Genomic DNA, 15,234 nt, shown 5'->3' with positions numbered 1-15,234 from the left:
TCACCAGAAGCAGCAGTAGAAGCTAAGCTCTATACTTATGGTCCTCTTCCTTAGTGCCCATGTCTCTCACACACACACACCATACCAGTCATGCCCCCATGACCAGTTTCTGTCTCTCACACACCAATCATCTCCCAAACAGTCTTTGGCACACACACACCAGTCACCTTCCTGAACAGTTTCTCTCATGCCATACACACACACACACACACACACAGGCTTCCCACTCCCGTGTTCTACTTACATATACGGGCTTCTCACTCTCATAATCACTTTCTCACACACACACACACCAGTCACCATCCTGAACAGTTTCTCTCATGCCATACACACACACACACACACACACACACAGGCTTCCCACTCCCGTATTCTACTTACATATATGGGCTTCTCACTCTCATAATCACTTTCTCTGTCTCTCTCTCTCTCTCACACACACACACTCACTCACTCACCAGTCTCTCACTCCCATGCTTGTTCTCTCCACATGCACAGGCTTCTCATTCCCATAATCACTTTCTCTCTGTTACACACACACCAGTCTCTCTCATTTCCATGCTCACTCTCCACGTGCACAGGCTTCTCATTCCCTGAATCACATTCTCTCACATTCACACACACACACACACCAGTCTTTTTCTCTCACACACACCATCACCTTACCAAGCAGTCTCTCTCTCTCATGCATGCACACTCACCCTGGTTTCTCACTCCCATGCTTTCTTTCACCCCCACAACACCAGGCTTCTTACGCCCATGCTTTCTCACATACCCAGACTTCTCCCTTCCATGCTTTTTCTCTCTCTCACACACACACATCAGTCACCTCCCTGACTAATGTCTCACACACACATCAGTCATCTCCCTGAGCAATCACTTTCATTGTCTCTCACATACACACACACACATCAGCTCTCTGACCAGTCAATCACACACAGGCTGGCTGGCTGCTTCTCTCTCTTTCTCTCACTCACTTCCTCTTCTCCCCTGAGCACAAATGGGAGCTGCAGCAGCCTCGCTGGCCAAGAAAGAAGAATCCCATCGGCCGCGGGAGGCTCGTGCTGCTCTCTCCTTTCTCCATTACCGGCTGCTTCAACTGCTCGGGGGCCGATGCTGCAGCCGCCGCTGCTACTTTTTCGCGCGGCTCTCTCTCCTTCCCGCGCACCACGATTCACTTCCTGTTCCAGGTCACGGGAGGGGCAGGCGCAGGAAGAAGAAAAGGCCCAGCCGCGGGTGCAGAGCTTCTTCTAGCGCCGCTGCCGTTCCTGCTGGGCTTGAACGTGCTGACAGCCCGGCGGCAACGGCAGCGGGAGAGACCGGGAGCGCGCGACCCCTGCGTTTTGAGTGTTCGACCCCCGCCGGGGTCGCGACCCATAGGTTGAGAACCGCTGGGGTAGAGCTTATCCATTGCTTTAGCCACTTTAAGCCCCAAATCTGGGGTATCCCATTCCTTGAAAAGTAAATCCGATGCTGAAAAATGCAATTGAAAGGCAGATGGTAGACCTCTCAGCCCCAAAACTACCTGATCCGTTACCCCTAGTCTGGACTCAGTTTGCGGTAATTCTATGTCTAACTCCCCTAGAATCGCCGGGATCAGGGGCCCCAACTCATCTCGGCGAAACAGACATATTACTTTGGGGTCATCCCCATCTGCCCCATGGGTACCGCTCCGGCCACCTGTTAGCTGCTCACGATAGTGGTATCAGGATCCCCCTGGGGGGGCCCCAGCCTGAAAGGTCGGGGGCCTCCCAGCAGGATCCAACGCCTGGACGGGCCTGGCCCGCTTTCCGGACTCCGACACAGGGTCTGGTCCATGAGATCCCTGTGACCTCTTTCTTGCTAACCTACGCGCCTTAAAGGCCTTGTGCATAACTAAAACAAACTCAGATGAAAAAGAATCAGATGAGCAGTCTCCAGAATCCCCCTCAGGGACTTCCGAATCACTTGTACAGTGTGGCCTCGCAGGTTTGTCCCCCTCAGGGACCCTGCATTGGGGAGATAAACACGGCAGCGAGTCCTCCCCCCCCAATCCGACAGGGGTGTGGGAACCGCGGATCCCGCCGAAAACAAAATGGCGGACGTTCCCGCTGCAGCTGAGACACCAGAGCCCAAAATGGCGCCAGTTCCCGCGCTCCGCGGAGACAGGCCTGATCCGGCCCTGGACTTGCTCCCCGGAGCTGTGGCTCGCAACGGTGCTCACCCCCGTGCTCCATCCGGGAGTGAAGACACCCCCTCGCCCCCCGAGACATAGCTAGAATAGAGGCTGTCTCGGGAGAGGCGCCGGGCCGTGCCGCAAGCGCGGCAAACCGACCGTTGTGACATGCCCTCCCTTCCCCGAGAAAAGAAGAGAGAGAGAGAAAAGAGGCAAACTGCGAACACTCGCTGATTCCCAGCGCACCTAAACACAGTTGGGGTGCAACGAGAGAAAACTGCAGCGCAAGCAAACCACACGAGAAGGGGAAAAAATGTTGTTTTTTTTTTTTTTTTAAATTACCATTACCGCTCGCCGCCGGCTCCAGAACCACCTGGGGGGAGTGAGCCAGGCTCCCCGGTATCACCCTCAGTGAGGAGATAGACGCTGGCAGGGGAACTAAACCCACACTTCAGCGGCCTCTAAAACCAGGGGGGATGGTCCCCGCAGGACCTCACAACCCCCTGGGAGGCAAGTGACTGGACCTGCAGACACACTACTGCGGTCTCGGTCCCCTAACTAGCCTAACTATATAAAATTTTCCTTTTTTTTTTTTTTAAACTAACTAGGCTTCAGCACAGACTGTAGATTTTGCACCCTCTCCACCTGCTAGGAGACAGAAGAATACTGCCAGACTGTAGGTAGCACCAGCCTAGATAAGGCGGAGTTTTGTTTGTAAACTTCTGTCTCCATCTGCTAGAGGGGAGAGAAAACCCAGGAGTCTGGACTGATCTGGGTACGTACAGGGAACAGGAAGATCGATGAGTGAAAATCAGATATTGTGGCAAAGGAGAACACAAGAATGACATGGCTACTAGAGATGCCAGTACCCAATGACTATTCTGTGGATTGTATGGAGAAAGCTAAGATCCTTATGTGCCAAGAAAATGTGGCAGAAAGATACAGAAACAGTTCCAATTACATTAGGTTCCACTGGCCTGATTAAGAAAATTTTCCAAGTGCACCTCGATATGTTGCCAGTATAAAATAACATCCTATGAACTCCAGGAGCCAGCTCTCTCTGTTACACTGCAAGTACTAAGAAGGGCATTATCAGTTAATTTGAGAGCTTGAGATAATTCCCAGCATACTATGGTTTACGAATAAGGTTCATTCCTGTCAAAGTATGTGCAAAACAAACCATTTGGAGAATCTGCCGCCAAAGAATCTTGGTAAAGTCAACTCACAAGCATTGGAATGTGCTCATCAGTAGAAAGAAAGAGGACTTTGATAGAAGGACAGAAGAAAATGAAGAAACCACTTCAAAGGTATGGATCTAGGAAAAACATCCAAAAAACAAAACATTCATTACTGGACTACGTTCAATAACTGCAAAACAAGAGAAGACTGACAGTCAGTCTTAGCAGCATAGTATGGTCCCATCAACAATGTATGTCGATCCTGTCTGTCTCACTTAGCATCAGAATTGGGAGTATTACCATGCCCCCTCCTCCTTGTTACAGTATTGTTACAGGGGACAGGGAACACAGTGGCCTGAGCAATGGTTGCAATCAGTGAAACATTTCCTCCCCCTCTGGCTCTCCATGCAGCTCCTACAGCTCACATTGGTCCAGCTTGGGGAAGCATGCATCCTTTGGTACCCCTTTTGCTTGCCACCCCAGGCAGGAGCCAGCTTGCCCACCCATATCAATTGCCCTGGTGGCTGGAGTGATTGCAGCTGAGTTGTTCGCTGCAATTGAAGGCTCTCAGTCAGGCAACAAGCACAATGATGGGGCAACACATTACTAGCATTTCAAGGGCCCCTGTCCATCTGTCCTGTTTAGAGAAGGGGCAAGAAGATTCAGGAGTCACTGTCACTCTTTGGCCCCCATTTGTGTTTGTTAATACAAGGCATGAGTACTGATATGCATCCCTGTTCACTGCAGTGGCAATTGGATATTTGCAGGGCACCCTAGGCTAGAAAATACTAATGTCAGTATTGCCTTTGTTACAGAAGGTCGTAGGCTGCTTGCTGGAGTAAGCTGTATGAAAGCAGAAATCCTCAGTTATGGCCCGACTGCTGGGGACGCTACACACATGATGCAGTGATGGAGCCTTTATTTATTACAAATAACTCCAGTAGCACTGCTCCTTGACATGCAGAAGGGGGTTGCAAGATTATGAGGCCATGATCGCAATGAAAGAATTGAGGATTGCATGTTATAATAAGGGAAAGAGTTATGGCTAGTAACCTAGGAATGCTGTTCATTCATGGATAGGGCCAGCTGTGAGTGAAGAACAAACAGAAACGATTGTGTAGATGGGAAAAAATATAGTTTCTTCGTTTTACATATGAACACACATGCTGGTCTTGTATACTATTCTTCATGCTCTAAAGCTTTCTAAAACACTGATGGTTTCTTTTCTGACTGTAATAAACATTTTTGTTCTCTGGAAGCGAGTATTGGGGGTTTACCCTAATGATTTCTATGGAGCTGGGGTGAATAAATGGTTCAAAGAATATGCAAATTGGGTAGTGTGGAAATTAACATCTGGGCAGGTGTTGGTCTTTATTTCCTTAGATCACACTGAGATTATGACCTATGCAAGCTCAGTGCAATCTACAAAGAACCAACATCACCAGATCGATTTTCCCTGTTTAAAAGGCATAATGGGACTCATGCACTGGGAAATGAGGCAGCTAATACACAGCATGACTCAGGGCTTAGCAGGCCAGAGACATTTCATTATATGCCTATTTCCCCCATTAAGTCTCCTGTGCAGCATTTTCTCCAGCTTTGAAGAGCAAATATTTTTGTTCTTGACCAGCCAAATAGGAATTCACCTCAGCCTCCTTTCCAGTCTCAAAAAGCACGGTGGACCGACCTCTAACTAAATCATATACAAAAATATTTTTACAACTTCCATCATACTGAGTTTATCAAGATGATATTTCTATTGATAAGAACTTTAGACAGCTTGATACTAACACTTAGGATTTAGCAACCATTGGACTAGTTGTAAAATTACTAAGAATGAATGACAGCATACATTTTTTAAGAAGTTTAAACTTACTTATAAATAGCACGCACATATTCAGAATCGCTATTGCTCTGAGCGTAGATTTTCTTGCCCATGGCAGTCTCTGGATAATAAGCAAAAAAGAATTAATGTAGGAGAAGGAGTTTAACAAGACTCAAAATGAAATACTACACTCAATGGTTAAGCCAGAACAGATCCTGAAAATGGTTCTTCCTATAGGAAAAAAAAGTGTCACGGTATTCAGCTTTCTCTCCCCAGGCAAAAGTCATACTTTCCCTCTTTGAACTCTTCTTCTGCAGGGCACTAGTGCTGGGTAGAATATCTTTATCTTTTTATCCTATTATTTTTAATAAATTAAAAAGGTTTAAGTAATACCACAGGCATGTGTGTTTATCAACCTTTGCTGGATACATAAAAGCAGAGAAAGCCATGTATATCATTTATACTTGAAGTGATAATTCATGAACATCTGAGTTACTTTCAGTCAAGGGCAGTCTTTTCTTACTTGTATCTTCAAAGCCCCTAAAACTACTTGTGTTAAAGAGAATGAATACAACAGTAGATAAAGACATCTAGTATAAAGCCTGTCTATTATGCCCAGTTTCTTTTCTGTTGCAATAGCACAGACCCCACTTGATCTCTGGTCTTCTCTGTACTTTATAACTAAGCTATCCTATGCTTATCCTGTGCTTTCTTGGATTTTATTACTGGTTTGGCATCTATCTCCACTGGAAGGCTGTTCCTTCCATTTAACATTCTTTCTGTGATCAAATATTTTCTCATGTACATATTCAATCGCACGTACAGGGGCCGCTTTCGCCCGTGCAAGCATCCATCTTCGCCTCCGGGAGGCAGGGGAGCCGCGATCCGTGTCTGTTGATGTCCGTCTCCGGAGGAGGGCTGTGAAAAAAGTAAGTCACTTCGTTGCTTTACATTGCCAGTCCTCTCCCCTCCTCCCGGAGCAAGGCTGCTTTTCGCGCCTTGCTTCGGGAGGAGGGGAGAGGACTGGCAATCCTGAGCGTACTGTAGGATTGCCTGTCCTCTCTCCCCTCTCTCTCTCTTGCAACTTTTATTTTTTTCACTTTTTCGCTTTTTTTTTTTCCGCTTTCGTTGCTTGCTTCGGGAGGAGAGGAGAGAGGACTGGCAATCCCAAGCGTAGGAGAACCGTCCACTTCCTGGTACCTGTCATTTCAAATGACAGGTACCGTAGACGCAGCTTGCATTTTTTAAAATTACTGTATAAAGAGCGTCACTCTTCTTTTTCAGTCAATCTGTGATTCTGTGAGCACGCAAGCCCAAAAGGGAAGAGAATGCAAGCTTTGTTTTGTTTTGTTCAGCAACTGCCCTACATATTGGTGATATAATTGGACATCTAGATTAATAAAATCTCATACAAATTGCTATAAGAAGGAAGGAATCAAATAATCAGATTAGTCTGAGTTTCCTTTCTTCTGCATTCTCTCAAAGATCAACAAATGAATGGAGAAGAATGGATGGAAATGGACAATGTGCTCAACGCCCCGTTCTCTCAGGATTCAGTAACATCAGTGGTCATTTTCTAGGTTTGAGTCAGCAGCAGCCTCCACCTTTCAGTTTTTCCCAATGGAGAAAAGGAAGCAAGTTAAAAATGATCCCAGCAAGCAGAAGTACCGTATTTTCCGGCGTATAAGACGACTGGGCGTATAAGACGACCCCCCCTTTTTTATACATATTTTTAAGAAAAAAAATAATTTTACACTCAAACAGGAGCAACCCTATCTATGAAAGGCAACACTACAAATACCGTATATCAGGCCCTAAAAACCAATACACCTCTTATTAGGAAAACAGAACTAGCAAGCAGCTATAGATCCCCACACATAAATAATGGTAAAACTATACTAATAAGCAGAATAAATGTTTCAAAACAGCTATGAACAGAATAACATCCAACAATTAAAAACTCATAAAAACTATTAAACATTCTCCAAACACCAATAAAATATTTCAAAAAAGCAGACACATCACATAATATTAAATAATTAAAATGGCAGTCAATCAAGAAAAATAAACTTAAAAAGCCACCTTTCCTTACCCCCTCCAGCAGCTCTCCTATTCCTCTTCCTTAGGGCCCATGTCTCTCACACACACACACACCATACCAGTCATGCCCCCATGACCAGTTTCTGTCTCTCACACACCAATCATTCCAAACAGTCTTTGACACACACACCAGACACCTTCCTGAACAGTTTCTCTCATGCCATACACACACACAGGCTTCCCACTCCCGTGTTCTGCTTACCGTACATATACGGGCTTCTCACTCTCATAATCACTTTCTCTGTCTCACACACACACACCAGTCTCTCTCTCTCATTTCCATGCTCACTCTCCACGTGCACAGGCTTCTCATTCCCTGAATCACATTCTTTCTCTCACATTCACACACACCAGTCTCTTTCTCTCACACACACCGTCACCTTATCAACCAGTCTCTCTCTCATGCACGCACACACACACACACACAGCCAGCCCTCCCGCTCCCATGCTCTCTTTCACATATTCAGGCTTCTTACTCCCATGCTTTCTCACATACCCAGATTTCTCACTTCCATGCTTTTTCTCTCTCTCACACTCACATACACATCAGTCATCTCTCTGAGCAGTCACTTTCATTGTCTCTCACACACGAGCTCGCTGACCAGTTTCTCTCAATCACACACATGCTCTCAATCAAATGCATTCTCTCACTTACACACAGGCTGGCTGCTTCTCTCTCTCTCTCACTTCCACTCCCCCCCCCCCCAGCACAAATAGTAGCTGCAGCAGCCTCCTCCTCCAGCCCCCGCAGGCCAAGAAAGAAGAAACCCATCGGCCGCGGGAGGCTCATGCTGCTGTCTCCTTTCCCGATTATCAGCTCCTTCGACTGCTCGGGGCCATTCCTGCTATCGCCGCTGCTATTTTTTCACGTGGCACGGCTCTTTCTTCCCGCGCATCACTTCCTGTTCCGGTTCAAAGGGGGGGGGGGGGGGCGGGAAGAAGAAAAGGGCAGCCGCGGATGCCACAGCTTTTTTTTTTGCACCGCTGCCGTTCCCGCTGGGCTTGAACGTGCTGATAGCCCAGCGGCAACGGCAGTGCGGTGCGCGGGAAGGAGAAAGCCGTGCCGAATGAAAAAATTGCAGCGGCGATAGCAGGAACGGCCCCGAGCAGTCGAAGGAGCTGATAACAGGGAAAGGAGACAGCAGCACGAGCCTCCCGCGGCCAATGGGTTTCTTCTTTCTTGGCCTGCGGGGGCTGGAGGAGGAAGCTGCTGCAGCTACTATTTGTGCTCGGGGGGGGGGGGGGGTGAAAGAGAGAGAGAAGCAGCCAGCCTGTGTGTAAGTGAGAGAATGCATTTGATTGAGAGCATGTGTGTGTGATTGAGAGAAACTGGTAAGAGAGCAGGTGTGCCCTATAAGACGATACCCGGCGTATAAGACGACCCCCGACTTTTGAGAAGATTTTCTTGGGTTAAAAAGTCGTCTTATACGCCGGAAAATACGGTAGTTGAATACAGACACCGAGACAGGGAGAGCAGGCCCTCGAGGAGCGAGTTCATTTTTTTGTTCAACAATATACCGGTATGTGAATTCTTCATGGAAAAATAAGACATCCCCTGAAAATAAGGCCTAGTGCATGTTTGGTAGCAAAAATTAATATAAGACACTGTCTTATTTTCGGGGAAACAGGGTATATATATATGTCTGTGTAAAACTGAGCATATGAGAATGAGACAGCCTGTGTGAATCTCAGCACATGAATGAGAGACAGCCTGTGTGAGACTGAGCATGTAAGAGTAAGAGAAAGCCCTTGTGTGTATGCTTGTGTGAGGCTGTACATGTGAAAGAGAGAGACAGCGTGTATGTGTGTGTGTGTGCCTGTGAAAGACTGAGCACATGAGCGTGAGAGACAGCCTATGTGAGACAAAGCATGTGGGTGTGTTTGCCTATGTGAGGCTGAGCATGTGCCTGTGTGAGACTGAGGACATGAGAGTGAGAGACAGCCTGTGAATGCGTGCCTGTGTGAGATTGAGCTTGTGAAAGTGAGAGACAACCTGCAGATGTGTGTATGTGTGTGTGTGTGCGCGCGCGAGCACAAGACTAAGCAAAAGCGAGTGAGAGACAGCCTGTGTGTTTGTGTAAGTGAGACTGAGCATGTGAGAGTGAGGAAGACAGTACGTGCATATATGACACAAGACCCCCCCCCCTCTTCTCCTCTTGCTAATTCAAGACAATCCCAGGGCACCGTGAAATCTAAAGTTCCCAGGTATGGAGAGAGCAGGGGATTTTTTAAAATCCTTATTAGTTTTAATTATTGGAAGTTTGTGAAATAGCATTCCTCTTTCTCTTCTGGGCTAGTGATAACTGATTCTATCTTCCCCTGATGGGCCCAAGTATGACAGGAAAAAAAAAAAAAAAGATCTGTGGTCCTCGGGGGACAGAGAATGCTGCTTGTACAAAAATTTATTTCTATTCAGAGAGAATACACTTATCTTTCCCTTGTGTCATTCTTAAACATTAAAAGTAATATTGAGACTTTTTTTTTTTTTTTTAGTTTAGCAGTGGATTGTTGTGAGTGGTGTGGCACACAAGTGAGCACTGCCCATCAGGTGTGTCACAACGGGAAAAAGGGTGAGAACCACTGCTCTAAGTAAACAAGCTGGGAAAGAAACTTTTCTTTAGAAAGCTCTGAGGATAATAATGTGGTTACTTATTAGCATCCTATCTTAAAAAAAGAAGCTAGAGGAAACAAATTCAGGCAAGGTTGTACAAGATTCAGAGATGCTGGAACAGTTTAGAAATTTTTATAAATCTCTCTACTCCTCCGAAATCCCTAGAAGATCTTGCTCCCAATTCAGAATTTCCTCTCACAAATTACACATCACATTCTTTCTGATAATCGGCAGACTTCATAAACCTATTACTATTAAAGAAATACATAAAGCTATTTCTTCAATAAAAGGAAAGTTCCTGGTCGAGATGGTTTTCCTATTAAATTTTTTCTGTCTTTTTCGTATCTCCTTCTCCCTCACCTTCAGACGTTTTTCTCAATCATGATGTCAGATCCCTACCTAGATCCTCTATTTGCCGAAGCTCACATAGTCTTGCCTAAACCAGGCAAAGATCCCAAATCTGTGGCTAATTATAGGCCTATTTCAATACTTAACACTGACTATAAAATTTTTGCTAAAATTCTGGTTTTCAGAAAGAAGACATTATAAGTGATCTGATCTATACAAATCAATCTGGATTTATCAAACGGTGCTATATCTATTAAAGCAAGACTTTTTTTTCCCATGTGCTGCAACTAAGAAATTGCCATACTGGGTCAGACCAAGGGTCCATCAAGCCCAGCATGCCGTTTCTAACAGTGGCCTATCCAGGCTACAAGTACCTGGCAAGTACCCAAAAATTAAGTATATCCCACGCCACTGATGCTAGAAATAGCAGTGGCTATTTTCTAAGTCAACTTGATCAATAGCAGGTAATGGACTAGCTCTCAATATTCCCACTCCCATGATTGCTTTCTCTCTTGATGCTGAGAAGGCATTCATTAGGGTAGAATGGGAATATTACGCTGTGATGGTTTGGATTTGGAGATATTTATTTTTATCTGGTATGCAACTTTTATGTCAAAAACCTCAAGTGAGCCTTCTCATAAATGGTCATCTTTCCTCTAGATTTACCCTTGGATCACCTTTGTTGCATCTTCCATGCCGGGTCAGAGGTTTTGACCTCCATTTACTGACCTGTCAGGTGCATCGATCATGCTGGGTCCTGAGGCTCAGTGCAGGACGTCGCTACAGGGGTTGTCTGGATTCCTTCTGTCCAGATGTCCGTCTGTTGTTCTTGCTATCATAAACTCTTAACGTATCTGAGTCGTAGCCTGTATGGAGTCTGTTTCACCTACGTGGTCCGCGACCAGCCAGGCTTGGCTGTTTAGGGCGCAAGGCAACGCTCCTTCAGTTTGATCTTCGTCTGAATCTGATCTTCGTCTGACCTTCATCTAAGTCTGATCTTCATCTGAGTTTGTCTTCATCAGCATCCACGAACAAGTCCTCCATCACATCTGCCTCATGTCCGGCTTGCCACTCTTGCTGCTCCCTGCAGCAGGTCCGAAAGGGCTGGGAGTAGTTGGAGGACCACTCAGAGGCCAACCTTGTGTGATTGGTCTCATCGGGGTGTGCAGGTTGACAGGGGCTTGGTCTTGCCTCATCCCAGTCAAGGACTGTCTCTCTGCAAGGGTACAAATTTCCATGTCCACCATCACAGCACAACATTCAGCATACACAGATGTCCTGTTATATATATAAATAACTCAGATACTTCCCTTCCCGAGCATTTTTCTCTTATTTCAGACTTTTCCAGTATCTCAGGATATCGAGTAAATTGGCAAAAATCAGAAATTCTGCCATTAAATTTTTTAGTTCATCATCTAATTTGGATAAGTATTTTTTTCAATGGGTTCTAGGGCTCCTGAAATATTCGGGAATTTCTTTTTTTGCTGATCTCCCTAGAGCTGTTTCCTGTAACATATTACATATGTTACAGGAAATGTTTCTCCAATAGTCACCACTACATCTCTGTTGGTGTGGTTGTTTAGACACAATTAAGATAGTTATAGCTCTAGAATTAATTTTATTTCGTCTATGGTGCCAGTATATTTTTCTCCTGCTTTTATAAGCAGATTGATAAGTTGCTATCAAACTTTTTATAGTAAGGTAAAACTCCTAGAATAGCATTCTCCAAACTTAAAACCTTCCCAGATTTTCACAGTTATCAGCAATCATTTATTCTACAACAAAGAATCTACTGGCTGCAAGAAACTTTAAACTTACATGATTATCCTTGCAGGCTATCTATCGAGCGTCACTTATTCTACACTTTCCATTAAAAACTATACCTGGGATGTCACTGCCATCTTATTTATATGTCAACCTCTTGATTGTGTCTAGTTAAAATGCTTATGTGGAATTCGAGCAGTTGCAAAGATCTACCCCTTTTTCATGGTGAACCACCAAATTTGCCTCTCCCTGTATCATTCTCATATTAGGATTGACAATAGATGTCTTAACTGGAAATTCGGGCAAATGTGGAATAAGGTTTTTAGCACAACTCAGAGAATGCTGAACTACTCCCTTCTGAAATGCTACAGTCCCGATTTCATATCTCGGGGGCTCAATATTATCACTAGTTACAGATTCATAATTTTTTGAAATATACTCACCTAAAATTCTCTGAGATCTACCTCTCCTTTACTGTAACTATTTTTAGGGTTACAGTCTCTACAGGCCATTCAGCTTCTCAGCTGTATAAAAGCAATTAAGTGTACTAAGTTCCCTGCCTCTGTAGAGTTGAATAATATTTGGCTCTTTGAATTACAATGTACAGAAGACGACGTAGTATGGTTGTATTTTTGGAATTCCATCACATGTTTATCATTCTCTTCCAGTATTACTCAATCTCTTTTTTTCCCTTATATACAGGACATCTTGGACGCCATGGACATTGTTCCGGGCTGGTCTCTCACTGACCATCTATGGTGGTCATGTGCTTCTCCGAAGGTATCATTATCTGATATGCTGTTTTCTTGTTCCTTTGTACATGACTTCTGGAAGCCAGTCTGGCTTATAATTTCCAGTATTTTTGTTTTTTTACACTCTCTTTCTTGCTGCATTATTATAATGTAAGAACATAAGGCTTGCCATTCTGGGTCAGACCAAGAGTCCAAGCCCAATATCCTGTTTCCAAAAGTGGCCAAGCCAGGTCACAAGGATCTGGCAGGATCTTAAGGGGTAAAATGATTCCAAACTGCTTATCCCAAGAATAAGCAGTGGATTTCTGCAACTCTACCTTAATAATTGTTAATAAACTTTTCCTACAGGAACTTGTCCAAACCTTTTACAAATGCAGCTATACTAATATCATTCACCACATCCTCTGGTAATGAATTCCAGAGCTTAATTATGCATTGAATAAACAATTTTTTCTCTTATTAGTTTTAAATATATTACCTAGTAACTTCATTGTGTGTTCCCTGGTGTTTGTACTATTCAAAAGAGTAAACAACTGATTAACATTTACTCATTACATTCCACTCATTTTATAGACTTCTATTATATCTCCCCGCAGCTGTTTCTTCTCCACACTGAAGAGTCTTAACCTCTTTAGCCTTTCTTCACAGGGGAATTGTTCCTTGCCCTTTACCATCCTGGTCACCCTTCTCTATAATTTTTCTAATTCTGCTATATCTTTCTTGAGATGTGGTCACCAGAGCTTAACACAATACTCAAGAAGATGTCGCAGCATGAAGTGATTCCAAGGCATTATGATTTTTTCTGTTTTATTCTCCATTCCTTTCCTACTAATCCCCAGCATTCTATTTGCTTTCTTGGCTGCTGCTGCACACTGAGCAGAAGATTTCAATGCATTTTCAATGATGACACCTAGATCCTTTTCCTGAGTGGTGACTCCTAATGTGGAACACTGTAGTTTGTAACTATAATTTTGGTTTCTCTTCCCTAAGTGCATTACTTTGACTTGCCTACATTAAATTTCATTTGCCATTTACATGCCCAGTCTTCCAGTTTTGCAATGTACTCTTGCAATTTCTCACAATCCTCTTGTGATTTGACAACTTTGAATAATTTTGTGTCATCTAATTTGATAACCTCACTTGTTGTTCCCATTATTAAAAAGCATCGGTCTCAGAACATATCCCTAGGCACTCCACTATTTACCTTTTTTCCATTGGGAAAATTTACTATTTAGCCCTACTCTCTATTTTCTCTTTTAACCAGTTGGCAATCAACAATAGACACTACCACCTATCCCATGACTTTCTAATTTCCTAAGAAGTCTCTCATGGGGGAGTTTGTCAAATATATCAATTGGTTCACCTTTATCCACATGTTTATTTATGCACTCAAAAAAATGTAGCAAATTTTGGCTAAACCCATATTGGCTTTGTCCCATTAAACTATGTTTATCTATATGTTCAGCAATTTTGTTCTTTATGATAGTTTCTACCATGTTGCCTAGCACAGTCGTCAGACTCACTGGTCTAATTTCCTAGATCCCTTTTTAGAAACCGCGTTACATTGACAATCCTCCAATGTTTAGATACCATAGATGATGTTATTGATAGTTTACAAATTTCCAATAGCAGGTCTGCAATTTCATTTTTCAGTTCTTTCAGCACTCTGAGATGCATACCATCTGGTCCAGGGGATTTTCTACTCTTTAGTTTGTCAATTTACCCTAGTACATCTTCCAGGTTCACTGAGATTTGTTTCACTTCCTCTGAATCATCACCTTTGAATATCATTTCCAGCATGGGTATATCTCTTACATCTTCCTCATTGAATACTAAAGCAAAGAATACATTTAGTCTCTCTGTTATGGCTTTGTCATCCCTAAGTGTTCCTTTTACCCCTTGATCATCTAATGGTCCAACTTATTCCCTCACAGGCTTTTTACCTTGAATGTATTTGAAAACGTTTTTATTATGAGTTTTTATTTACATAGCAAGCTTCTTTTCAAATTCTCTCTTTGCAATATCATTTCTGGCACGGGTATATCTACAGGTGGCAGCCTTTCCCTTACTGCTATTTACTCCCAATAAAAAGTTGTTATTCTCATGGCAGTAGCTATTAAAATGATTATGTACAACTGGAAAAATAGTGTTCTACTTAACCAACATTTTTGGTATAATTCTATGTCCATGTATTATCGATATGAGAAAGCAGTAGCTATTAAATTTCACCGTCTAGCCAAGTGGGTGGAGATGTGGAAAGTTTTAGAAGAATGTTTAGAGGATCTATCCTGATGACTTTTTTGATATTATACTAAGTGGTTATAAACGAGACTTGGTATATGCATGCACTATGGCATACATTTTTCTTATTTTGCTGCATTGTTTTTCACTTTATTTTTGTTACTGTTTGATGATATAATCTCAATAAAAAATATCTGAACAGAAAAAATTTTTTTAGTCAAAGTTAATTGGCATTTATTTGTGTTGAGGTCATTAATTGA

The 15,234-nt window shown here is 43.5% G+C and overlaps 1 protein-coding gene across 1 annotated transcript in view; it reads right to left on the bottom strand.

Moving 5' to 3' along the window:
- The window catches only part of LOC115083033 (cytochrome P450 4V2), a 144,960-nt gene that overhangs the window by 70,347 nt on the left and 59,379 nt on the right, over positions 1-15,234 (bottom strand). The window contains exon 5 of the mRNA XM_029586945.1: positions 5,210-5,279. Coding sequence (XP_029442805.1) covers positions 5,210-5,279 — 70 coding nt within the window. The remainder of the gene's footprint in view (positions 1-5,209; positions 5,280-15,234) is intronic.

Source organism: Rhinatrema bivittatum, chromosome 1, assembly GCF_901001135.1.
Source record: "Rhinatrema bivittatum chromosome 1, aRhiBiv1.1, whole genome shotgun sequence".
NCBI lineage: Eukaryota > Metazoa > Chordata > Amphibia > Gymnophiona > Rhinatrematidae > Rhinatrema > Rhinatrema bivittatum.
The sequence above is the reverse complement of the archived record's forward strand: the minus strand, read 5'-3'. Positions and strand labels throughout refer to the sequence as shown.